The 27,750-nt window shown below is 37.9% G+C and overlaps 1 protein-coding gene across 3 annotated transcripts in view; it reads right to left on the reverse strand.

Annotated features, from left to right (window-relative positions):
• Window positions 1-3,583: 3,583 nt before the first annotated feature.
• The window catches only part of HS3ST5 (heparan sulfate-glucosamine 3-sulfotransferase 5), a 186,623-nt gene continuing 162,456 nt past the window's right edge, over window positions 3,584-27,750 (reverse strand). For all 3 annotated transcript variants that reach the window (XM_088522727.1, XM_088522720.1, XM_088522723.1), the window contains exons 3-4: window positions 9,989-10,127; window positions 3,584-5,329 (exon numbers count right to left, since the gene is read on the reverse strand). In XM_088522727.1, the coding sequence (XP_088378853.1) occupies window positions 4,399-5,329; window positions 9,989-10,095 (1,038 nt within the window). In that variant the 5' untranslated portion in view covers window positions 10,096-10,127 and the 3' untranslated portion in view covers window positions 3,584-4,398. The remainder of the gene's footprint in view (window positions 5,330-9,988; window positions 10,128-27,750) is intronic.

Here is a 27,750-nt window from a genome sequence, read left to right on the forward strand (position 1 = left end):
TTCACTATGAGATTTAGATACAGGAATAAACTCAGTTTAACAATGAATTTATTCTATCAAACTGATAATGTCTTGGAAGAGAGTTGTGGAATTCAGAAAAGCCTGTAAGTCATGAATTTTCTGAGTTTAGCAGCTTGAATGGGTACATGCACATTTATGCAGTAAAGCTTGAGGTGTTTCAAAACTTTGTTTCAAAATCGTTGACCAGTTCCCAATATTTTAGAAGAATTTTATTTTCTTATTATTGCTAAAATTTGATTATTCAGAAGGTGATCTAACTTGCTAAGCCATGATTTCAACAAGATTTACTAATATCTCAAGGTATATGGAGAAAGGGGGAAGAAAGTCCCTCTGAAATTTTACTGGCATGATTTTGTGGGTTAACTAACTTTTTTGTTTTCTTCAGATCATAATCTCTGCTTTCGTCTTACGTATAACTCAAGTCAGAAGGACTGCAAAGTTAATGTAAGTAAGTTAAACCTTTAACCCACCTGCTCAGTTATGGATCTTTTGCATTCACTTATCAGCCCACACATTTTGGATATATCGCTAAGGCATATGTCCAATAAAGGCAAATGTTAATGTAATGTAGTACTGCAAATAATATGCATCAATGAAACAGATTTTCATGGCTATATTGCCCAAGTTTATGTGCATTTAGTGGTGACTATTCCTCAGGGCCTTGCTGCAGAGGATGGCATGCAGAAGACATTTCTCACAGTGAGCTTTTTGGATAAAAAATCATTAAATTGTCTTTTCTGGAAAGTTTACCTGCCATGGAATCTGTATTATTATACCCCCTGCCAATCTACATCACTGCTGAGGGTATCCAGGATGAGAAAAAGAAAAGTTTTTCAGAGCTATATCCATATCTTCTCCAGTCAGAGGACTGCCAACACTCCCATGGGTTCTCCAAATGAACTAAGTCAACTAGGCAGACAATAAGCACATGAACAGCAATGCTTCCATACCTCGAGTCTGAACACTGCTTAGACCAGCTTGTGGTTGGTTTAGCCTTCTCTGTGGTGTGTGTGACACTGAGCCGATGTGCAGTGTTCAACAAGAATGTTGCTGGCAGAGGGAGATCTTGAGATAGTATAATGAAATATATTGCTACAAAAAAAAATTTGTCTCTTGAATTCTTAGATATTGTGGTGAAAAACAAAGTGTTTGAATAACGGCAAATATATCTTTTCATTATACTCACTCTGATTTCCTAAAGAAAAGGCAGTAGAAGGCATTGAAGGTAAGTCAATCAGTAATCTCCAAATGGCAGCTTTTAGCTATCTATTTGCTGATTTCTGAAAATACAATTTTGAATTCAGCTTTCATATTCTTTTATGGTACAAATTGTTGTCCTATTGAGTTTAAATAGCAGCTGGGACAATCTGATAAAAATGCACAGAAATATTAGAAGATTTAATCCAAACATTTACCAGAGCTCTGAAGCCTGCAATTTTTGCATACAGAAAATATGAATGATACAATGCCATTAGAGAACTTGAATGCCATAGTTAACAGCTGCAACTTCATATAACTGTGCATCATGTTGCAATCATAAACCCAAGCTAAGAGCACTAATGCCAGTCTGAACACTCAAGATCAATTTGAATAGAAATGATTCACCCATATCTTGGAAGCAAAGCAAAGTGGAGAAAATTAATTCTTCACAAATTGGTCTTGAAGAGGTAAATACCATAGGGTCAGAGCTTCTCCAAACAATTATGAATACTGCAGCACAATCCCCATTATCCTAAGAGTGTGTTTTGGGTGATTTGTTTGGTCTGCGCATTAAGAATCAGTTTTTGTATTTTCTCTTTGCTAGCTAATCTCAAAAAGACTCAAGGACGTTGTGCTGAAGTTTCAGTGATAGTGAATCAACATCCTGCTTCTATAAACCTCTTAATATATTGCAGTGACTTCAGTCCCACTTTACTCCCCTTCTACTCCTTACCATTCCTTTGTGCATTTTTTGAACTAGATTTATCTAAGGAATCTCTTAAATTTAGTCAGGTGTCTCCAAATTTGCAAATGGGAAACTTGAGTTAAAGCCAACAGACCTCAATGAGAATGTGAGTACTCAGTGTCTTTTAGTTCACAGTGCCAGTGATTTTTTTTTTGGACAAGGTGGGGAGATATTAGTTTCAAGTGCATATCTCATGCTTAGAGGTAGCTTTGGCCTAACTTACCTCTTTCATTGCAAATATATCTCAGCCCTCAGTCACAGATTGTAGACATGACTAAATCAAGCCAGTAGCTATCATACAAAGACATCTAGAATCTGCCTGCTTACCAAATGACCTTGCAAATTTTAAATTGGATAATCCTCTTCCTCTTTGAATACTAGTAGGTGAGATAAATGGCTCAGTCTTGTGTTCGGACATGGGCTGGGTAAGTGACTATCATACAGAAAAGACATGAGTAACTGCTGCAAAAAATTTCACATATGCTCTACCATGTTGTGCTGGCAAGTCTCCAAATTAGCATGAAGAAGGGGCACATCGCTTGCAATGCTAGCACATATGATTAAAGATACAGTAAGACAAGCAGCAATCTCTCACAAGAGATTTAAAAATTACTTATTTAGAAAATGGATACTTCCAAATCACTGAACAAGATAAACAGCCCACAGGGAAAACTTGATCTTATTACAGTCTGAGCTACCAGCTACTCTGTCACCATAGCTCAGAATATTCAAACCTTCCAGGGTACCTTTCATATCTGTATCCCTCTCAGATACATTAAAATGCTCCCTTCCCTTCCCTTCCCTTCCCTTCCCTTCCCTTCCCTTCCCTTCCCTTCCCTTCCCTTCCCTTCCCTTCCCTTCCCTTCCCTTCCCTTCCCTTCCCTTCCCTTCCCTTCCCTTCCCTTCCCTTCTCTTCCCTTCCCTTCCCTTCCCTTCCCTTCCCTTCCCTTCCCTTCCCTTCCCTTCCCTTCCCTTCCCTTTTCTTTTTTCTTTTCTTTTCAAGACATTTTTCAGTCACTTCTATTATTTTTCTTATGAATCTTTAAGATGTACAATGTATAAGACATTAAAATGTCCATTTCCTGAACTAATTTCTTGTCACTTACTGAATGGAAACATGAGCTATATGTTTATATCAGCAATAACAACTCTGTGGTGGTTTGTTTCTGAGCAGATGCATACATTACCAAATAAAAGCAGACGTAGCAGAAGAGTTTTCCTTTACTTCTCAAACATCACCAGTTTCCAGTGATGTAATCTCAATAATTCTCCTTATAATCTTGTTTCTGTTTGTCATTTTAGTTTTAATGTCTGTTCTGCTTTTCTGATATACCTGGTTACAGTAATCTTTTACAGTCATTCTTTAGCCTCCTGGGCAACTGCAATGGAGTTAATTATTGCGAAGTGCTGTAACAGAACAGCAATAATGTTCTTTGAGGTGTGTATTACATCAGGTTTCCAGATGGCTGAGCTTTTTAATAAACTCAGCTTCACCTCATACATCAGTTTTCTCAACTGTCTATAAACCAGGTTTGCAACCTTTCGCACACACATGCACATGGTTTGTCTGGACTAAGGGACCACATCAGAATACACTTAAGCAAAGGTGAAAAGCAGTTGCACATATAGGTAATTTTAATCCATTCCATTTTTAAATACCACAATAAATTTAATTTTCACAATAAATTAAATAGCCATATTCAGTTTACAAAATAGAATTACTTAGTGCGAAACTGGTATTTACAAACATTGTACACTATGTACATGATGTAGCTCTTTGTCAACACACAAGCATAGGAGAAGAAATTATTTGACCTTTTTTTGACACGTGATTGACATGCTACAAGTGACACTATGGTCCATACAATAAAACAATAGTGCAAACTCACCACAGGAACTCTGAAATGTTGCTTGTATGAGATAAGATACTCATTTCAAATAATAAGAAAATAGTACTATCCACTGTCATTGTAAAAATTCAGCGCTCTGTTCAAAGTGTCAGTATTCCTTTAGGAACATGTATACCAAGTACAGCCTGAATATTATGCTTTCCCACAGCTTCACAGAGTTTTGACGTCAATTTTAATGGCATAAAATAGCGTTCTGCTTAGACCAATAAGTAAGTCACATAAACACTTTACTAAGCAAGAGGAACACTGACCCTTTTAATAGCATCTGAATTAATTTCCCTAAATATCACTTTTCCTTTATTATTTTATCTTAAAAGATGCAACTATGCTGACAGTAAATTTATGTTAATTACTACTCTGTAGAAAAGATTGATCCCACTGTATATTTGGTCACACACTGCATATGTACAGGTATGCATGAAAAAAGTTACTTTGATAGCTGTGTCTATGAAAAGTGCATATTTTAACAGAGACACTATTGCATGTCTCAGGTGCATCAGAATATGTTGTATGAAATTCAGTTTAGGGCCAATTAAATGTCCTCCCAGTGATCTGGTAAAATTTTTGATTAAAAGGATGAAAAAACTTGCGCAATTTGGTAATGACAGAGGTATCCACCTCTGGATGAATGCGTCCCTTGCTACCCGCCAGGCACTTGTTAAAGACAATGTTAAAACGCAAGCAATAAAACCCTCTGGTGGCATTGAAGTATAAATTGTACTGACTTATCCTTGGAGGAAGATTTAGGAACTTCTCAACCAGCTGGAGTTCTGGCAGTGGTTCAGTAATGAGTCGGTCTCCATCTACAATATGAAACTGCTCAATTGGGAAGTATTTTAACCATCTCTCCAGATGTTTTGTGTAGATACTGGTTCTCACTGCCTTATACTTAGTGTTCACTTCGCAGGTATTAGGATCAATAGCCAGCTTCTCAAATTTGTAGTAAGTTTTGTTCTTTCTCTCCTTCCCTTCCAGCACCTGAGTGTAATCAGAAATAGCTCTTGTAGTGGGTTCCCTGACAATGATCAATAATTTGATAGATGAGTTCATTTTGTAAATCCTTTCAGGTACTTCCTCAGTGATAAAATATGCAGGGCTTTTCTCAATTGTTATTTGATGAGGGTAAGAAAAAGGCATTTTTTTCCGGTACCACTCAATTCCCTTGGCATAGTTCTCATCATTGTCAAAGAAGTGAATCTCTTGAGAAGCTTTGACCACTGCAGGGTGAAGGTTCAGCATCTCCAGCAGTGCTCGGGTACCTCCTTTCCGCACGCCAATGATGATGGCCTTGGGAAGCTGCTGAACCAGATTGTGGAGTCGTATCTGCTCCTTTGTGGCATTACCTTTACGAAACTCATGGAGAAGACCACGTTTGAACTGCAGAGCTCGGAGAGGGATTTCCTCTTGGCCATGGGGTCCAAATCGGCCATCAATGGGACAGAGGGGCTGCAATCTGCAAACAGCATAAGAAATATTTTTAAGCAGGGGGCATCTCTTAAGTTCGTAGTATAAGTCTATTGCAATGCAATGTGTGTATCATTCATATTCTACTTTATTCCGCCAAAAGTTAAAATATTTGCAAATTAGTTTATTATTTGTTCTTTTTTTTTTTTTGCTATCTTTTTTTTTTGCCTCTCGCTTGCCTGAGTAGTTAGTTAGTCCTTGCACTTTTCAAACACAGTCACTATGGGTACTCTTCTCTAGACATCTTGTACTTTACATTCTTTCCCATGCAACTGATTATGATGAGATTGCTTTGGCATTTTTTTAAGTATTCTAACATTAATTTTCTTCGGCCATTTTTATCTGAAAACATGGTGTATCTAAGTCCTCTGTTACCAGTATTTCTTGTATTCTGGCCTGAATCCTTTCCGTTCCCATTGCTCACTTTATTAGCTTCTTGATCCAGAACTAGTCTTTAAGTGATGAGGAATAAAAAGGATTAAACACTCAGCTTTCTAGACATTGACTCTCAACATTTACCCTCCTCCCTCATTAGAAGCTGTCCGGTGGTTTCCCTGAGAGAAAATCAGAAGGACCAAGATTTGGAATCAGGGATAATTAGCAAGGTGTAGAAAGAGCAACAGGATTTTTTAAACAATATGTATTTATTGTATTACACGTATAATCATCTTTTGTCTATCTATCTGCCCACTGCACCTCTTTTTTTTTCTTTGCCTTTAGCTTTTCTTCTTTTGTCCTGTATGTTTGATCTATTTCTTTATAGTCATCCAAAATTATTTCATATTTTCCACTTTTTATATCCTTTTTTTATATGCCTCCTTCTGTATGATATCACTGAATGCAAGAATTAATTCAATAAAAAAGTTTACATTTTGTTACTATAGCAGAAGCTCTCTCCCCTTTCCCAGCGTTTTGGTCGCTATACAGTCTAATGCAACACTAAAGATGAAATCACCGTGTAGAGACAGCTTCCAAAATCCTACAGAAATATAAAATAATTTTGCAGAACTATGGTATTCAAAATTAAAGATATGTAAGAACAAGGGTTGCCTAGGCAATTTTAATATGAGATCTTTGTGCATCTATATTATGGTATGTTTTTTAAATTACATGACCACATGCTATTATTTTTCATAAGACCTCTGCCTCAGCCTGTACACCAGATGGGCAATGCTCATTAATAGCTGTTTAGGTATTCAGTATTTATTGTGGTTCCTCAGCATGTGGCCCCTCACTCATTTACTGCATATTATTCAAAACCTACTTTCAGGACAGAATTATTTATTTCTTTGTAACTTTTCCATCCATCACTGCTCATTGGGGTCTCTATTTTGACACTGATGCTAGGACAATGGATGGTGGCGACAAAATAAGTTTGATACCCCTGGCTGACCAGATCACTGCGGCCTTGACTATCCAGATGCCATGCAGACAGAGCTCAGGAAACAACCCAGATGACATTGCTGGGTTCACATAAAGTTTAGCCCTGTGGATTAATCAGAAAGGGTAGTGAGAACTTACTTAGCTTCTGCTTTTATTCCTTTTCTCAAATTTCCACTCTCTTCTCCTTTGCTTTCTGTCATCTACTGTAAAAGAGCCTGAGCTAGTCACCAAGGCTGACACAGTTGCAGCCCTGATGCAAACCTGCACAGAAGAAAGCAGGCAAAAAGCTGCGTTTTGTACAAGGTGACACTGGTATAATTGGTCAGTCTGTGGTGTGACTGGTAAGGCAGCCTCTCTTTAGAAGTATGGTGACAAATAAAAACGTAAGAAGCAGAAGCTGCATTTTCTATTTCTGCTCTTCTCTCCTTCTGTGTATTTGTTATTTGTTTTCAAACAAAAAGGATTTCACCATGGCAGTTCCAGACCTATCTCTACTAATTTTATCTCTTTTGCTCAAAAAGACAGTTAGTGCCTTCAATGTAACACAACAGCTTGTCAAACAGGGTGGTTTAATTTAAAAGTAAATAAATACTCGAGATACCCTCTAGCCTAAGGGAAAGATTGATGTTGCTAAAAGCCCTTCCTCCTCACTTTGTATACTGGTTTTGTATCTCTTTCTTTTTCTCTCACTATGCAATATAAAAAAAATCTTTTAAGAATACCTTGGCAGCTGTGGGACTAAGCTGGATGCTAGCTCTTCATAGATGAGTCCCAGATGTAATTATTAGTTGTTATACTGCAGTATGTTAACTTTTTTTGTATCTGAGCCTTTTTTTCATTAAAATAACAGAATCCTTTGCAAAGAGAATATAAGACCTTCATTGCATCACTGTGAAGTTACTCTTCTGAAACAAGCAGTTTCTCAAGCTATTACAAATCTTATTGGAAAAAAATAAGGTAGAACAACTCATCTCAAAGATCTCTACTGCTGGCAAATTTCAAAACATTTAAAATAGAATTTTGTAACAGGAACAGCTGAGCAGTCTTAAGACAAGTAGCAGTACTACTGGCACTCTCTCCTAATCCAGAGTACTTGCTAATATGATTCCAATGTAAACATCACAGAGGAAAAAGATTATTAGACAGGTTCCAGCAAAGTAGTTCAGAGCATTAGGCACAGAGGCTCCCTGTACTGCCAATAGAAAGAAATAGGCAACCTGAAGACTGATTCCAATTTCCTCAGAATTCCTAAGAACATAATTTTTTTGAGCTCCTATACTTCATTCACTCAGGATCCAAAGGACCAGAGACTCCGCTGTAAGAAAGCTCTACTTATCGTGTCTTATGACTCAGTGTAACAGGAAAACTATTGGTCATTTCCCTCTGTCCTAAAAATATATTATTATTAATAATAGCATTATTAATAATAATATAATTATAATTTTAGTATCATTAATAATAATAATGATAATAATAATAATAATAATAATAATAATAATAATAATAATAATAATAATAAACTCTCTAGGTGAAGAGCCTAATCTGAGATCATTTAATGTGGGCCATTGCCAGCTTTCTTTTTCAAATTGGATCAGCATAAATAAAGCATAAAGGCATCTGGATTTCTTCCTGAACAATCATTTATTCCAAAGCATGCTGTAGCCACTTGCAGTGTCCTTTTGTTGACAAATTCAACAAGCTTGGATTGTGCCCTAGTACAGGGACAGAAGTACCTTTCTAGTTAATCCATCTGTGCTTTCCTCGCTCTTTCATAGCAAGTCCAAATCAAGGAATTTTTAACAGTGTGGTATTTTTCATGCTGCATAATGCAAAAGGATAAAACTGAATTTTACCACCATTGGCAAGATTATATATGAAACCTGTGGAATTCACTGCCGCAGGAGGTCAGTGAGTCAAATACTGTGGCTAGATAATTTTATGGCCCTCAATAAATTATGTAGATATGCAAGCATAGATAATAGTATAAGGTTAATTAGATTTCATGCCTCAGAGCATGAGATGCATTTCTGCAGGGACCAATAAGGAATTCTGTCCCCATTTACAGAATCACATTAGTCTCAGTGAAGTTTTCACCTTTGAAGCGTCAGCGATGCTTTGACCACCAGGGGAAGGAAGATATAAATTCTGAGCTTAATTTCTAAAATGTTTATGCTTAGCTGAGCACACTGGCTCCCTCTTCTTTTGGAGCAGGACTGAACATTTGAAGAAGATATGCAGGAACCTCAGATTGATATTACCAAACAATGGGTACTAAGCAATTCTGTTCTTAGTTAACTTTCCATGAATTGCCTACTCAACCAGTGTTGTGCCACAGTTTTGGGCTTGAGTAATGTTTTCCATCAATTAAAAGAGCTAATAGGCCATTGGTACTAATCAGCTGTCTACCAGTTTCTGGAAATCCTTCACTTGCTTCTACAAAAACAACTTTGTTTGTTCGTTTGGGTTTTTTTTTTTTTTTTTTTAACACGTCTTTGTGTATCAGCCATGAGAGCAATTCCAGGTCATTTTGAAAGTCCCAGAAAGAGCATTGTTTTTGTAGGTAGTAGTGCTATTATGCTGTCAACAACCATCTGGAAATTAACCTGGTCCAAAGTGCTAAATACTACTTGATTTCATCCCTTGGATTTTCCACTTCTCTCCAGGAAATCACTTGCAGAGACAACCTACTTATCTATCTGGCACATTCAACTCCAGAAAATTCTGTCTAATTAACACTGTTAAAATTCTCAAACCCTCCAGCAATCTTTCAAGCGAAATAGTATTAAAAACTTCACGAGCTACTCCGCAGGCTCATACTTAATTTTAACTACCACTGTAGCACATTAATTGCTTGATCATAAATTTAGAAAAAATGATACATAAATACATCATAACTGTTTTGCTGAAACTAGAGGTCAACACACAGATGCACACAGTCAAAGATGAGCTACTGTAATGACATTTTTACTGGATGCTGTTTTATTTCTTCTCTGAAAATAAGTGCAAATGCATTTGGAATACAAATGGGCAGATAGAAATACTTTGACAGAGATGACCTGCAACTCCATTATGCTACTTTCTTCTGCAAAAGGGAAGAAAGAACAATGAAAATCAGTACTAAAGTGGACAGTTTTTCTACACGTGAGTAGAAAGAAAAATAAAATAAAATAAGAAAATTGGGACTCTGTGCAATTACCCTTTAAAAAAAAAACCTCAAGCACTCTGAACTCACTACAATTAGCAGAAGAGCTACTTAATGATTTACCTATCCAAGCTCCCAACTCTGGCAACTAGATACAGGAGACTTCCAATAGCAAGGCTGCCTAACACAAGGAGCTTCTGTCTCAGCAACACCTGCTGTTTGAATAGCATGGCCCTCCATCAATCTTCAGGACTTCTTCAGTCTGCAGAGACAAGAACACATAAAGCACTTCTTAGTAAGCAATATATAGGTTAATGTTTGTTAACAAGTTTTCAATCAGGCTGTTATTAAGTCACACTTGCAAAGATCTTTTCAAATCACAAAACAAATAGTTACATTTTTTGTCTGTCGTTGTTTTTGTCTGTAGAGTTCCACATAGCAACACTACAATGTATCTGGAATAGGATGCTAATTTTGGAAGTGACAGTTCAGTTACATCCACCATTACTAGGGTCGTCTAATCATCGCAGAACAGGACCTGACTGTGTGGAGATTTGTACTGTAGTTGGATGGCTTGGCAGGTAAATATGTCCAGATTTGAAGACCTTCACAGTCAGAAAGAGCTAGATTTCAACAGAAGTGAGGCATCAGGTATGCATACATGAACACAGTGTATGGGGGGTATCTTTACTGTGTATGTATTGTTATTATAATGTAAGGAGAACAGAAATCTAAAACAATGTATTTCATGATCTGTGCCAGCAAACTCACAATGTCAGACTTTAGAAGCATGCACCTTGGGTGGGCACAACCACAATATTTCAACAGTAGCTCAATGGTAGGTGTGCAACACATCCTCTCATATCCTGCTGTGTACCAGGTCAGGCCATTCTGTGGATAATCTCATAGGCACCTTGTATGCCTGACATCAGCCATGGGATATCACCTCAGGAAATGATCCAGCACAGACTGGCATCCTTGAACTGAATATGGCCCCACACACTCCCAGTCTTCAGTACTATGAAGCAAGGACTCTTCTGATGTGCTTCAGTGCTTATCTAAAGTTCATAAATTGTCTTGCTCAAGAGGCCTCCTACCAAAAATATTGAATTAGAATAACCACTTTATAGAAAGGGAGGATCCTAGACAAAGCAGAAGGACATGCTAAGTAAAACCATCCATCTTCATCCTGTCTCTTCTCTAGGAGTTAGGCTGTTTTCTAAGATTGCGGGACTGCTGAGGAAAAGCAATCATGAATCACTCTTAGAGCTGGATGACTAACTTCAGAACTGAGGAGAAAGACCAGTCCTTTCTCTCAGGGCACAGGCAAAAACAGCATGCTCTTCATTCTTTGCTCTTCACTTTCTCCTGCTCTTAGGCTTTCTCATAAATGTACAGGAGACTTACTTACACTCAAATCCTCTCACTGGTTCAAGGGATTTAAAGACATATATTCTGCCTGCCAAATGAATGCTTTAATCGTCAAACTGATCCTCTTGTTATAAAGAACAGAAATATCAGCTGGAATCTCCTGAGCTACTCATTCATGTTCTCACTCCCTAGACCAGGAAATGTTTAATGCAGTATGGAGCAGTTGCCAATGAAGCTACTTATTTCCTGAGTTTCTTAGCTGACTAGACTAGCTTTGAACAATTTTTAATGTCAAGTTTCTTATGTCTTACTAGCAGTAGAGGTTTACATCTCTACATGCAGCTTTGGACTTGCATGAAGCAATGCAGGGATAAATGCATATAATTCTATATAGAAGTAGGACGGATAGTGAGAGTGCAAGGTATGACTGGCTAGCCCTGAACAGAGTTCACATACGTTCCTTCATCCTGTCCATGCCGTGACATTTTAAGAGTGATCAATTTTGAGAGTGATCGTAATTATAATTTTGACTCAGAAAGCTCTAACAGGATTCTTGGATACAGCCTGAGAGCTAGTACAAGACAGGGCCCATTCCCAGTAGGCAGCACACATGTAGTCTACCTTGGTGCTAAAAGAGTTTAATGCTATAGATGTAGGCTATTTCGTGCTGGTTGTCTTCAGGGGCACAGCATAGCCCCGTATTTAATTTGCTGTTGTAGAGAGAGCTTTTGTAAGTCCAGCTCATCTTCTCTTGCTAAATGAACCATGCAGCATTGTAGCTCTGAGTCTGACTGAGCCTCTAACAAACTTCTGGTCTACTAATAATAACAGCAATTGCTTATACAGCTATAGAGCCAGGTCAGAGCTCAGGAAAACCTAACAGAGAATATATTGCTTTTCATGTAGATAAAAGTAACTATATAATAAGAAATCCTAGATAAGTTCCATATTACAACAAGAAGTATATAAAACAGAGAGAGAAAGGAATTTGTAATGTAAATACAGAGGCAGAAGAAGTATTATCATCCTTTTGAAAATAAATGAGGAACAGAGGTACAGACAGATGAAGTGATTTGTTCAAGGTCACAGAGAAAATTTATAGCGCTAGTGAGATTCAGGCTGAAGTGTCTGCATTCCTATAGAGCACCTTAACTGCAAGACAAATTTTCTACTTTTTTGTTTCTTAATATCCTTTTCTAAACATTGAAAGATGAATATAAAAGTGCTAAAACAGGAAGACTAGATATTGAGCAAGGGGGACAACCCATAACTGGAGCATAATATTTTAGCAGTGTAGGAAAATAATAGATATTGTATCTCTGCGTTACCTTGCTGCTAGTTACTATTTCAGTTAAGTTACTTAATTCAAAAAGAAGGACGAGGAGGACGATGACAATGAATGTGCATAGGTTTTCGGTTTTAAATCCTTCACTGCTGCTCTGTCCAGATAAAATTATCATAGCACTATTACAGTAATGAGTTATGAATTTCATCTATTTGAAAATACATACATCCCTCTCTGCATGAGTCTAAAGTTCTGTTCACAGATTCTTCCTTATACAGGCTCTTGGCTCTCAAGAGCCAAGTCTTGTCTGCAGACTTCTCCAAAGCTGCAATTGTCAGCACCTAATGTCAACAAATTAGATACAATCTATTTCCTGAGGTAAGTTCCATAAGGTCTTATTTACGTATGCAATAATGCATAAAAAAGTATACACAAACTGGAAATGTAAAGTATTTCCATTTCTTCTGTGTTCATGTATACGTGAGGGCATTTCCGTGTACAGAAAATTCATAGAATAACAAGTGCTAAAATCCTGACAGAAGTGAGGATATAACATTATTTATTTGTTTACTTAATTTGTTGCTATCACTTTCATAAATCAATTTAGAGTGATAGAGAGAGTTTTATTCCAGAGAGGTTGTGCCCTCTATAATGCTTTTCTCATATGTTAGGTTCTTAAACAAAATTTAGAGAAGAAATAGCATAACAAGATATTTTGCAGGAACACTGAAACAAGAAGCTGTTGCTGTAACTAGCCATTCCAGACAAACAGACAAGATCACCAGCATGTCATTTGACAGCAATCAGAGGAAAACTTTTGGACAAATGGAGCAGAGAGGAGAGGATACTATTGATAAATGAATAATGCGTGATTGATTAGAGAGAGAAGTGTGAGAAAGAAGATAGCATTTAATCCTCTGCTGAGAAGAGATGAAGAGTCGAAGGGTTGATGGAGTCATGTGATTAATCAAAGTGAAGCACAAACTACAGGAAAATATGCTCAAAGGAAGTTGAAAAACATAATAAATAGAATGTTTGAATGGAATTTATCGGTCAATTGGAATACATTTTGTTTTGCTTTGCTTTGCACACCAGCAGGGGTCATCTGTTGACCAACAAATATTTGTGTCCGTATATTGCAGAGAAATCTTTTGAGTGTGTGGGATATAAATACAAGGGCTGAGAAAAGAAATCAGGGTACAGAACACTCAGCACTTTTCCTTTCCTATTGCTTGTACATGATGATTTTTGAATGCTAACTACAGCTTCTTGAATTCGTTACTGTGAGTAAAATTTGTGCTAATCAAGCACTTAGACTTTGATATGGCAAATTATGGAGTGTTTAGAAGGGAAAGAATTTACTCCTCAAACCATGCGTATTAGCTTATGATCCTTTGCATGGTCTAGTTGGAATAGGTAATTAAGTTCCTGCTTCTTCTTTAGCACCTTCCATGTCTCCTCTTCTCTGAGCTTATGTTACATGGCCACTCAGAAAGTTAAGGCCAATGATATTTAATCTAGACATTTAATTCTAATGAGTAACTACAGTGTTTCATATTTTTCTTTCTCAACCATAGTTAGTACTGAGTTAGATGGGATGAAACAAGATTCGTGACTGTTTGCTCAGTTCACAACCTCAAGGAAGAAAAGAAAATTCATTCACAAAAACAAACAAGTTCATAGATTCAAGTAAATATCCCTGAGTTATAAACACATCTTTTTCTCCTCATGATTCATATTGACTGAAATGGTGGAGAAGAAATTTTCAGTGAAGCTGACAGAAAATAGTAATGGATGCAGACAGACTCTAACATAAAGATTTCCTCTAATCTTATGCTGCAGCTGTGACAATGGCTTAAAAATACCTTTTTCTGTCTACTATTGCAGAGTTTTGTCATTTAGGACTGCCTTAAGTCAATGCCCTTGAAATCAATTTGGTGCATAAGGAACTGGTAATACACTGCTTTACTCTGGGAGATGTTCTACAAAAACAAACAAACATACAACAACAGCAAAAACAAAAAAACAAAACCCAGCATCTATATGGGGATATTAAATCAGAAAAAAATGCTTTCTTCATAAATCAGAAAAAAATGCTTTCTTCACATAAGTTTTCATGTTACACAGAAGTTAACACATTATCACTGCTGAAAGAGAATCCCAAATCCCAAGTCCATAACACTTTATTTGGATGATACACCCAGATATCTGTTTTCTCTGAAGCCTACAGAGAATAGTAAATGTTATTTATTTAGTGCCTATCCACAGAACAGGTAACCCCAGACTCGTAGTCATTCATAACAATAATGGTGCAAAAGTCCATAACCACCACTTTATCGCAATCCTTTCTCAGTTACTTTAATCATTCTCATCATTTTTTTTTTTTTGTATCTTAATGCAAGCTACTGAGAAAGATGGTGATGGGAAGTGAGAAAAAGCTCCAATACTTGCTATTGACATGTCAGTGCCAAGCAAGCCCACTGCCAGACTGACAGAGTAGCATCTTGGATGTTTTGATGCCCCTATGGTAACAAACACATCTGCTTCATAAAATTGTCTTATTGCATGTAAGCTTGTGTGAAGGCGGGCCAGATCTGCTGAATGATGACTATGTTGCAATGATCCATGCTTAGCTTCGATGCTCTAGGAACACATCCAAGCGTGTAGATCTTAATAGGACATCATTAGTCCAAAATACAGATGCCTGTCTCCTTGCCAGCATCCTGAGTATATTAACTTGCATTGCTCTTCACAGAGCACAAGATTCATCTAGTAGGCTTGGCCTTTTTCTTCAAATAAATGAAATAAATGGTGTTTTCTAAGTGATTCCCCTCTTTTTTTTTTTTCTTTTTTTTTTTCTTTCTTCTGAAATGATCACTTTTCTTGTCTGCTTTATTTCTCAGAAACTGTGGAGCTGATGACACTAAGACAGAAAAAGCTGTGGAATTCTGATGGTAGAAAGCTTATAATAGATACTAATTTCACAGTCTTCAAAAGAAAATATCAGCTTCGTTTCTTCCAGCTGGCATTATAACAGCTGTAACCAAAAATAACAATCAAAAAAGGAAAAGGAGTCTGAGAAACAAAATGCAGTGAAACAGAAGGCAGATGCAATAAATGTTAGATAATATGGTGGCAAAGTCTAGAAAAGCCTCCTTCATCTCCTTGTAGATTAGCTTTCTGTGACTTACCTTTAAAAAGTAGCAAGATTGACTTAAATGCAAAACACTGCTAGGAGTGCATTGATGGGGAAACTAACAGTAAAAAATTATCGAAGCTGCAAATACCTTTTGCCTCTGCACTGCATTTGCAGTAAAAACATGTAAGTAAATTTCCTTTTTACTCCCTGGTGAGTAAATATTCTAGTGTATGGAATAATAGACACACTCACATATACATACACACACCGACACACACGCTCACACACTCATACAGAGGCCTGTACCTATGTAGACTTGTTATTAGAAAATGGTTTAGCCAATTCTGAACGTTTCCTTGCAGCCTAATTTTAGTCTTTATCTTCATGGATACATACACTGGCCTAACTCTGCTCTGGCAAGTCCCCGTGCTATGCATGCTGCAGCAACACCTACTGCCTGCACATCTGTGGCTCACTACAAAACTTTCACTAACAACAGCCCTTTCTCCTATTAGTGTTGCAAACACTGAGGTACCATGAGACGACATTGCAAAGTGCTGTAATAACTGAATATGATGTCCTCATCTTGAAATGTTTCTCTCCTTAAGCCTTCATGACTGTGTTCTTCTGCAACCTCAGCTATGCTCTTTGTGTACTGTGGAGCACTCTACTCTCCATGTATCTTTGACTGAATGTCCTAGGGAACTGTGTTCTGAGTCTTCTTCTGTTCCCCTGATAAATACCTGTGAGCCATTTAATTTGCCAAGAGAAGTGTAGCCTAACATTTTTTTGCAGATTACTTACTCATCTTCAAGTTTTTCTTCTGTCTAAGCTAATATTCTGAGCTACCACATTACTGATGAAAAGCCATCATGAACAGATGTCACACTATTACGGAGCACATACATTTATTCTGCATCAGTAGCACCTCCTAAGCTTTACTCCTACTCCTAGTCTAAGCCGTCTTCAGCTCAGACATCTCAGCCTTGTATACAGATAGAATTTCATAACTTTTGGTGCAAATGTCTAAAAGATACTGCATGTTTGACACCTATCCATCTGAAATTTTCCTATGGATTAGCATCATCTTTCCATCTTAATCATTGAGGTGGTCTTCTCTGTAGCCTTGACAGATGGGTCTCCACTCCATTCACCAAATGCATCTGAGCAGTGCTGCACAGAGCATTCTTCCAAATTGTCCTTCTGGCCATATCTCTTCTGTCTAGACATCTTTCTCTTGGCTTCCCCCTTTCTCTGTCATACCTTTCCATATATGTCCATATATGTCCATGGGATTCCTACAGGCAAGAACTGGGAGAAAAGGATTAAAAAATAAAAATAAAAAGATCCCAAAGACCACTCAGTTAATATGCAGAATGCAAAGTCTGCACGTTGCCTATTTTATGCTGGTTATCTAAGTCAAAATATCAATGTCAGCTTAACTATATAGTTTCTATGATGAAAGACGAAGACCTATTAACATTTTTTTTTCTGAAAATGAAAGACGAGTGATTTTCTGCTGTTCATGTGTTTTAAAGGCCAGTAATGTATTGCTACTCCAGTCCAGGTGACTACTCACAGCCTGCATCAGGGATGAAGAAAAAGGGCAGACAGCTCCTGTCTGCAGCAGCAGGTTGTTACAGAGCCTCACGGTGCTTGAGAGTTCTTTATAAATGAGCTCTGAGCTCGCTAAGCAATCCTGCTTCCCACTCACAGCCCATTTGTCTTCCTCCCGTTGGGCAGTGCAGACTGGAGAAGTAACTGCTACCTTGGGGCTGTATTCTCTCTCTAACTTGGCAGATAGTCCTGCTCCATGGTTTTAAATTAAAAAAAAAAAAAAAAAAAAAAAAAAAAGGAAAGAAAGCAAGAAAGAGAGAAAGAAAGACAACTGAAACCTATTTGCACATCCTGGTGGAGCTCTGAGGTGCAAAAGAGGCAGGCAGAGGTATGTGCTTCTGATCCTGGCTGGCAGCCATACCTGAAAAAATACAGAAAGGCTTTTCCTCTGCTGACATGTCTTCTCTCTCTATGCTAGATCCACTCAAAAAAACATTTGATCTTTCTCTCATATGGGACTTCATACTAATGCACCTCCACTGTCTTGGTGATCTTGACTAAGTTTAGCTCCAAGGAATAGAGAATCTATTCCTTTCTCTATGTTTATGACTCAGTATCACTTTTTGCCTGGATGATAAAATAGGACAGTCTTGATACAAGTGTGAAGGACCATTGCACGCACACTATGCAAGTTAGTGATGAATCAGTTTAAAAAAAAAAAACAGGGAGAAGCAATGCATCTCACATAATTCATCCAGGAATTCATCTGGGCTATGCGGTTCATATTCATAGTGGCCATTAGTTAGGGTTTCTGTCTAGTTTGGCTTTGTTTGCTCCTGGCACTCATTTACAGAACCCATATCCTAGTATTTTTTGAGATTACTTTGAAAATATACAGAAAACAGTGAAGAAACTTGTACAATTCAAAATCTATCAGTTGACTAAGATTTAACCCCAAAAAATCTAAACATTTTGTTTGCTTAACTTTGAAATGAACCCTATATTCATATAGACCTCAAATTAAAACTAACTGCGGTAGAAATACACAGTACGGTTAAATTATTTCTGTTTCCTATGAAAATAGAGGTTTCCTCTAAGGTCCTAGTTACATATTATGTAGATAACAGTTACTGACATCTTATAAATGTCTCAACAGAGAGTAGATCTAACAATGAAAAAAAATAGAATATTCACAAATAATTTATTTGTGAATTGCTGAGAGAAAAAAATAGAATGTGAATAATTTATTTGGTCAATATTATTCAATCATCAATAGAACTGGTAGAATAATTTATAAATTTACTTCTGAATAATTTATTTATCAACTGATGGTAGGAAGATATTAATGAATTAAACAATATTCAAATAACATTCAACAAGCTCTCACACATAGATAGGCATTCATGCAGGAAATGAAGAAATGGATTCCTCCCTTCATCCTGTTGGCAGGTTTTGGATGAAGAGAATGGATCACCAAACTGCAGCTACCCTGGAGCTGCTTTGCAGCTTGATGATAGCAATCACCTTCCTTCCCATCTACCCCCACCCAGGACAATAGATCTGCAAAGGTACCTGACAGCTCAGGATGATTTGTTTGTGCCATTGATGAATGTGTAAAACAATTTAGAAGTTCCTGATAGTATGTGTGTGTGTGTGTTTTTTCCGATGGTTTCTGCTGTTATTGCAAAAGTCCAATTGCTTCTGACACTTAGTGACAAAGCCTGCAGGTGCCATTGGCCCATTAAAGCCTTCCAACATCTTGACAATTGTCACACCACTGAGAATACTGCTTTCTGATATGTACTCAAGGCAGGAAGAAGATTTCCCTCAGAAAACTACAGGATCCTGTCCCCTATTTCTACATGCACTGGAAAAAAATTCAAGCTCCAAGATAGCTTAAGAAAAAGGCCTAAAATATTTCATATTGCAGCTGTGAAAGGCAAATCATCAAGCTACCAATGTCCACAACAGATTTTAAAAGAAGTCTGAGATTGTACAACTGAATTTTGCTGTTCTTGAAATCAAGCACCAAAGTATTAACAACCAAAAAGTTAAAAATAACCCCCTTTCTACCCTTCCTTTTCAAAATGCACTTCTGCAGGCTTGTTCCTGTGACTTTCAAAATCATTTCAAGGCAAATCTTATTTGAATGAAGTATTTAGATTTGTTTCAATTTAATAACATATTTTCAATGTTGTTTATGGGATGCAGAAGTTACTTGCAGTCTGGGATACGCAATTCATTCAAAAACATGCTACTACCTCCAGCTAGAATCCACTGGTTTGCTCAGAATTTCCTCTACTGCTATTGAATAGGGTTGCCAGCAGGTTGAAGGAGGTGATCCTACCCCTCTATTCAGCTCTGGAGAGGCCACATCTGGAGCACTGGATGCAGTTCTGGGCTCCCCCAGTACAAGAAGGACAATGAGCTTCTAGTGAGGGCGCAGTGCAGAGCGACAAAAATGATGAAAGGACTGGAGTATCTATCTTATGAGGAAAGACTAAGTGAGCTGCGCCTGTTTAGCCTGGAGAAGAGAAGATTGAGAGGGGATCTGATCAGTATGTACAAACACCTGACGGGAGAATGTAGGGAGGATGAGGCCAAACTCTTCTCCGTGGTGGAACAGAGTTGAAACACAGGAAGTTCCACCTCCATGTGAGGAAGAATTTCTTTCCTGTGAGGGTGACAGAACCTTGGAGCAGGCTGCCCAGAGAGGTTGTAGAGTAGAAATCAAAAGTCAAAGAGATCTCCTTCTCTGGAGACCTTCCAAATCTGCCTGGATGCCACCCTGTGCCATGTGCTCTTGGTGTCCCTGCTTGAGCAGGGGGGTTGGACTAGATGACCTCTAGAGGTCCCTTCCAACCACAACCATTCTGTGATTCTGTGATTCTGTGAATGCTTCCAAAACAAATCCAGTTTGAGCATTAACCAACAGCAGCAACAGAATGCCATTAATAAAAATAATTCAGAAATGGCTTTTGTTATGTTATAATCTGAGAGTGTAATAGCTGTCATAAAAAATACAAAGATAAAATAGGCATGTGGATAAGAGCAGGAGTGTTTTTTTTTTCTTTTTTCAATATGCTAAGTTTAATGGCAGATATATGTGAAGTTTGGGGATTAAACCAGATGCCCTTTATGAATAGAATAAGTGGAGAAATCAGCTGCTTATATTCTGCTCTAAATTGCTAAGAGGATTTTCTCACTTTCTGTTCTTTTGTTAGCTATAAACAGCAAGCACTGAACATCCAGAAATGAGGGAAAGTTTATGAATTATACACAGTCACAAAGTTTATTAGTGCTATGTGTTCATCCTCCTGGGAGTCACTGGAGGAAGAGCTTTGAGCAATTTCCAAATTTTCAAGTGAGTTTTCCATTTCTTTATCTCATTCAGCTTTTGATATGGTGCATAAATTATTTATCAGGGCTGCCATTACTTCGTTAGCTTCCGTTGTCCTCTGGCACCATGTCTGCAGAATGATATTCATTTTGCATTTGCAATTATTAAACTTAAAAGAAATCAGTTAATTTTTCTTCTGTTCGGCTCTCTCATTTAACAGAATGATGTGTGAAGGGCTGAGATGTGAGCAGAATTTCATTTTGACCTTGAACCCTAATTACTCTTTCATCTTACCGTTTCACCAGAATATGTAACTAAAGTTTATATAAGAAATATTTCTATTTTCATTTCTCTGTCTCTCTCTCTCTTTTTTTTATGAGAAGATGGGATAGGAAATAATTTTTTCCAGATCATAAATTTGTCATTAAGGCCATAGCGAATTGTGTGTTATGCTGGTTAAGTTCAGAGCAGGATCCTCTTTTACGTACTTTAAATCTATGTCCTTGAAGTTAATTTTTGAGGCAGTTCCTCTCATAGTTTCCCAATTGCAATAGTATCTGAATGAAACAGATTCTCAATTACTTCACCTTAAACTGGATATAAGACACACTTGCCATTTTTGTACTAGCCAATATGTACAATATAGTTTTAAACCAATCTTGTTTATTCTGGTTGACTTTCTCCTGTTCTACTCTCATAACATGCTTAAGTCTCTTCCTGCCATCCCTCACCCTGCTCTGCTGATAAAATTATAAGGTAGCAGACTACCAGGCAAAAAGATTTCCATTAAGAAACATACATGGGTAGTTTTACACCTAAAATAATGTGCTGATGGACTGTAATGAGATCATCATTTGGCCTCAAGGAAAACCTTGTCTCCACTGTTTGGTGCAAGAGCAGACTCAGAAATATGCCAAATAATATCCCCCTGAGCACATGGATTTCTTGCCCACACATGATACTCCTGTGACTGAAGGGGAAAGAACTAGGTGCCATGGGAAGGGAAAGAGCCTTGTGGACGTTTCCACGCAGTTTTGCTTCACCTCCCACAAAGCCCTGGAGCTATCTGCTGGAGCACAGAAGTCTGCACCGTGGCGATGCTGCCTGTGGACGGCTGTGAGCCGGGTTGCGTGTGCTCCACGGCAGCTGTACCTTCGCACCCGAGGCGCTTGTCAGCACAGAGGACGGATGGTACCACTCTGCTCTGTCCCCTGTGCTGACAGCCGCTCAGGTGAATGATTTGCCTTCTGGCGTCTCTACAGCCGGCCCCATGCTCCCATGCAGGATTGTGGCCTAGAATAAGGAAGCCTTGTTACAGTATTACCTAAGACGATTTTACCATCAGATGTGGTTTAATTTACTGATTTCTTTTAAGCAACCCTCCTCTCCTGGCCCTATCTGCACATTCATTTTAATCTTCCAGTCTCTGCAGATGCTTCTCTCATGACTCCATGAAAATTCTTCCTGCCTAGCTAACCACCTTGTCACTCTTTAGAAATATGTTGTCTTCTGGGCATTGATATATCAAGGTCATTTATTACTTCCTTGAGAAATTCTCTTTCTTGAGAACAGTAAACATTCTTGCACTTGTAAGAACATTAAATGTATTGTATTCAATTGGATTTAATGTATTTTGTATTCTTATGTGACTGAGATTAATCATAAATAAATATCTAAGAAGATGGGATGATATCTATGGCCACATTACCGTTGCCAGTAGATCAGTATTCTGTAGAGGTGGATATGAGATAGGAATATGTTACTGGCCTTAATATTACCTATTTAATAGTTACCTAATAGACTGCACAATTGTATAGATGTTTCTCTGTTAAGTCAGATAAGGAAGTTGTTTGCTTTTGTTTGCAAAACGCATGTAGATATAACTGCCATGGAACTGAAATTTTAAATATGCAGAAACTCTTGCTTTCTGTTGTTATATGTTCATACATGCATCTCTCCTTCCCCTTTGTATTTGAAAATATATATATTTTTTGTCTTCTAAAGGTGCTTTTTCTGTGCCTTTGGCAGCTAAAGCTGCCCACAGAAAAGATACTACATTAGGCTGTGCAACAGGCAGTTTCTTAAACCACTTCACTGTGCTTCTATGCTGACCTAAAGAAGCTGTTCCTATGTGTGAGATTACTGGAACTGCTGGGCCCCCAGGAACAAAGTTCTTACACAGATGTATTGCAAACAGTGCTTCTCCACTGTGACACCACCACTCCTCTTTCTTCTTCTCCCAGATGCCCATCTGCAGGGAGCCCCTCTCAAGAACCAGGTCCCCACACTCCCAGGCAGGTAGAAGGAAGCCCATTCCTCTCAGTAAGCCATGGAGCTCCCTAGTATTGCCCAGTCCAGTTTAACGAGACTACCTGGCTGCCTTGAGATCCATATGAGCTCTCTGGCTATTTATAAATGCTTCATATAGATTTTTCTTTTTGTGTGAGTCCTTAGCCTAGTGCTCCAAAATAGCTGGCACTAAGCTTCTGCTTTATTTACCCGCAAAGATGTCAATCCACATCAGTTTTCATAGTGCCCTGCTTCGGACTTTATTCACACTGCTGTGTGAAGAACAGGACTGATCATAAGAAAGGCAACTCTACATGGCATTCACACTCCTTGTGTATCTTCACAACCCTATCAGAGTATACCAGAGAAACCAACCATAGAACTATCAACATGTTTGTATCCTTTGATGCAGTAGGCAAAAGAGAAGAAGATATCTGTTTTATCCCTTAGAATTTTAACAGCTTCTTTCTGTCTATGAAAATAACAAATACTTGCTTTGAAATGAAGTTTATCAGATGAATATTAATGAGAAGCACTTCTGCAGACTAAAGTCTGCAGAGTAAAGGTAGAAAAAAATAAAACCATTCACCCCATTGCCTCCTAGCAGAGAGATTGCTCTGCATAGCTCTGTGCATCTCTTTTTACTTATAAGGCAGCCGAGGAGGCCAGCACACAGAGGTAACCACTGTTGTCCTGCCTTTGGAAAGGACTGCCTGGAAATGTTACACTACAATAACAGCTGCTATGCTTATCCCTTGAATAAACAGGGGATAATGCAATTGAGCTTGCTTTGGGGCAAGGAAGGTCTGTTCAGAGAGATGCCTAATGCTTAAGATAAAATGCAGACTGTTTGACACCAATTTAATACTCAGAATTCTAGAGCTGACTCTAGCTGTTATTTCAATGTAATTCCTATACATTTCCCTGCAGCATCCCAGCATCAAAGCCTTGATGGCTTCAACATGGCGATAATGGTACAACCCTTCCTGCCTGTGGCTTTTTTCAGGTTGCAACTTGGAAAATATGAACTCTGTTCACTGGCAACTTCTTCCTCTTTTCAGGGTTGATATTTTCTGAACAAAGCCTTCCCCTAATACTAGTAATGGAGCTGGGACCTCTGCTGTGACTCAGAGTGCATTGAGCTGTACCAACCATCTGCCTTATAGGAAAGGCAGGTCTGTTTGAAATTCCTGTAGAAGAATAATACTATTATTACTAATTAATAGTAGGTAAGGGCATAATAACATTCCAAATGAAATGTAGTCCTCCCCCAAAAAAAAATCAAGTGTGATTTCTAATTGATTAAATTTTAAAATAAATCAATCTTGTTGGATATGTGTTTTCACAAGATACAACAGCTTACTGAAACCTGTCCTTCTAGTGAGACTAAGATTGAAACAGAGGTTTTGTTTTTTAATAGAATCGATTTTTTAAAGGAAGATCTATTTTAATTGGAACTGTACAGCGAGATTTGTCAAGCTTATGCTCCTCTAGATGTTTATTATGAAGCTGTGCTGAAAGAAAGATGCTCCATGTGTTTACTCTTTCCCAAAGGGCTAGATGAAGTTAAAATGAACCTCTGTGCCTGCTAGCACATACAGACCCCATGGGCCTCCTAAATTCCTACTCTGCAAAGGCTGCTTCATACTGAGAAAAGGAAATATCATCTCCTTTCTTCAGAATGGCAGATTAAGTTTTCCCCAGTTTCCTCTTTCTGAGCATCGGAGTCTCTAACATAACATATACGGATGCTAAAGAGCCCAGATGGCAGCTTCAGCTTTAAATTAATAACATCAGCACTCCAGTCAGATGGGGAATGATATACAGTTGTTTAGTTTGTTCACCCCCATCCCTTCTGTGTGTTACACTAATAGTTTAATCTAGTGCTGCTAATTTTCTTCTTATCCAAGTTTCCCAAAACTGTTTTTAAACAATAGGTGTCTATGTTTGGGCACAAATTATAAGGACGGTCATTACAGAAAACTGGATGGGTAGATATTGCTTGTTTTAGACTGTTGCAGTTAAACCTTTGGAAACCTCTTACTGATACCCTTGGAGTTATATCTTTCATTACTACACAGAAGAGCTATTGAAAAAGTCCAAGCTTGTAAATTACTAAGATCTTGGTAGGTCATGACTCTGTTTCAATGGTAGGTTACTCAACATTATGCAGTTTGAATGAAGGAATCACGAGTAATTATGATCATGGATTGGTCAAAATTCTTACAGTGGGACATGCAACAATGCTGCAAAATTAAAAGAGTGATGGAAATTTAAACCTCTGAAAGACAGTCCATCTGTAGCTTTGTAAGCGCTGGGATTTTGTTATCAGAATTTACAAAACTTTGGGTATAGCCACAGCATGTTCTTTCCGTGCCCTCACCAACACTCCTCTGCCCATCCTCCCTCAAAAAAAAAAAAAATCCACATTTCATTCAGGTTGAACAACCCACCTGGAGATGTTTAGGCAGAACTAGTGGCAAAACCAATGGAAAGAGGGCCTTACTCTTGCATCTCAAGAAGTCTTCCCATAATCTGTGCCCTGTACAATTGTCCATGTTTCCTCAGCCCTTAAAACTGAGTCAAGTGCTTTTATTTAGTAAACAATGAATAAATACAATATGCGCTACCTTTTTTTCTCATTATTTCTTTATGTTTCAAAGGGGTAGTTAAAACTGCTGGTGAATGACATAACATATAACTCTATCTTGCTATTTCCTTCCTATTTGAGGAAAGAGAGCAATTGCTTTTGGCAGATGTTTTGATTCAATGTTCCCACATCTCTTCAGTGTGAGTCTTAGGGCCATTTTCCCTAGGGACTGTATTTTGTTGTAGGTCCTGTAACTGCAATGCAGCTTTAAGACACATCCTCCAAACCATATTTTCCTCTCTGAAAAATGTACCTGTCAGTCAATAACATTTCTTCTTAATCCTTGCTTGTAAAGGAGGTGGAAAACTCATTAAAGTCTTCTTGCACCGCGTATGTTTTCTATGACTACATTATATTTGCCACTCAAAAGCCTTATTGATTAATTTAATAGAACTTTTTCTTTTCACATATTAATGTCATTTTATCTTATCTCATTGTTCAATCTCCCTTTGGTCTATTTAAATATCCTATAAGCATTTTTTAGCATTTTGTAAACTCTCCATTCTTTTGTGTCTTAGGTAACAGCCTAGTTTGAGGTAAATCACAGAAGCTCTCGTCAACTGCCAGCAGCAAACAGATCTCTCCCCGCTAGAGTGGTGTTTGGCCCAAAGATGACAAGTGTTAAATATATTTGTCACTCAGAAAGCTGACATCAGGATCATTGGGCTAAAAGTGGACTCCAATTCACAACAGAGCTGAGGAAGAATATATAAAATCTTCCTCTACTTTTAGTAGAAAAAATTCTGACACAACTTCCTCATTCTCATCTTTCCTCTGTCTCGAGCCTGGGGAAGTCACTCTGAATGTGAAGCTGCAATAAATCCTGAGGATTTCCATCAGAGGCAACAAGAAGACACTAATATACCAGTGTGATAATGTGGTGGATAAAGTGATGGGGTAGGAGAAGCAGGATGTAATGCTTAATGATGTAAGTTCTCCTCGGTCAGTGCCCTAAATGTCAAAAGTCTCACCAGACAATTTAATAGAGAAAGCAATCTGGCTTCAGAGCTATACAGTGGGTAGAAAATCAGATCCCCCTGGATAGTACTCTTAAATCACGATCTCACAATGTGCACTGTTCACACTGTACTGAATATTAAGGCTTTTTAGAAATTTCCCATCTGCATACAGCAATTTGCTTGTTGATGTTTAGACATGATTGACATAATTTGACAATATCTGGCTTATTAGTTTGCTTTGTAACTATGTAAAATGCTGACAATGATTATCCCAGTTGACTGAGGACATGCTTCCTATGACACAGTAAACAAATGTTGCAAAGGAGGCTTTTTTCCAAATGATTGTTCCAAACCCCTAATGAGAATGTTAACTTACTTCATCAGCTCTGCGCTATACCACGATTCTTAATGAATCCTCAAGTAACATAGCTCCGTTTCTGGAGCCTGGGGTACAGTAGCCAGACTCGTATGCCTTTTCTCCCCTCTTTAGCTACATGCTGCATTATAATGAACTTATTTATTACCCTGTATGTGAAAATGCATTTCTTTGAAACAGAAAGTATTTCTGAAATTTGGATGCAAAATCCACCAAACAACTTCCTATAAATCATTATTTCTTAATCGAAATAATCTGATGAAGGAATGAGGACTGAAAGTCAAAAAATAAGAATGAATTAACCTGCTCATTAACCTGCTTACAGAGTAAATTCTCCATCCTCCTAAGGCCACAATTTAAGACAGTTCTTCTAAGTCAAAAGATTCTTCCTGATGGATCCTGTTCTCCATTTCTCTTCTGTAAGTTATATTTGGGTAGTCAATGGCCATTTGTAGTGAATGTTTTTCAGTTGTTCAAAAACATGAGCACTGATTTATTTAGACAAAATAATGCATGGTATTCTCGGGGGAAAGAAAATCATTATTTCAGTTTTGGTGCATCTAATTACGATAAGTCTCTATCATACTCACCATCTACCCTAATCATCTGGGGAGCTGGCAGTGTTTAACAATGAGGGAAAGAGTGCTCCTGTGTCCAATTAAGGTTTTCTTTGAGGATTAATAAGTCATGTCTCATCAGCCCTGCTGACCCAGAGGTGCTAATCTTCACCTTATCGTGCTAATCTTTAAGCAAAATTCTGCAGATCAAGAGTAGCAGAATGGCTGAGTTAATTGTTCCATTAGGCTGATGAAGTCTTTATACCTGTGTCCAATAATACACTGTTCCCTGAACTTCATTACACGCTTCGCTATAGATCAGGAAATAAATGGTAAAAAGACTGATGTAGCCATTTGGAGCA

Source organism: Tinamus guttatus, unplaced genomic scaffold, assembly GCF_059628265.1.
Source record: "Tinamus guttatus ecotype Peru unplaced genomic scaffold, ASM5962826v1 Tinamus_guttatus_pri_ptg000010l, whole genome shotgun sequence".
NCBI classification, from domain to species: domain Eukaryota; kingdom Metazoa; phylum Chordata; class Aves; order Tinamiformes; family Tinamidae; genus Tinamus; species Tinamus guttatus.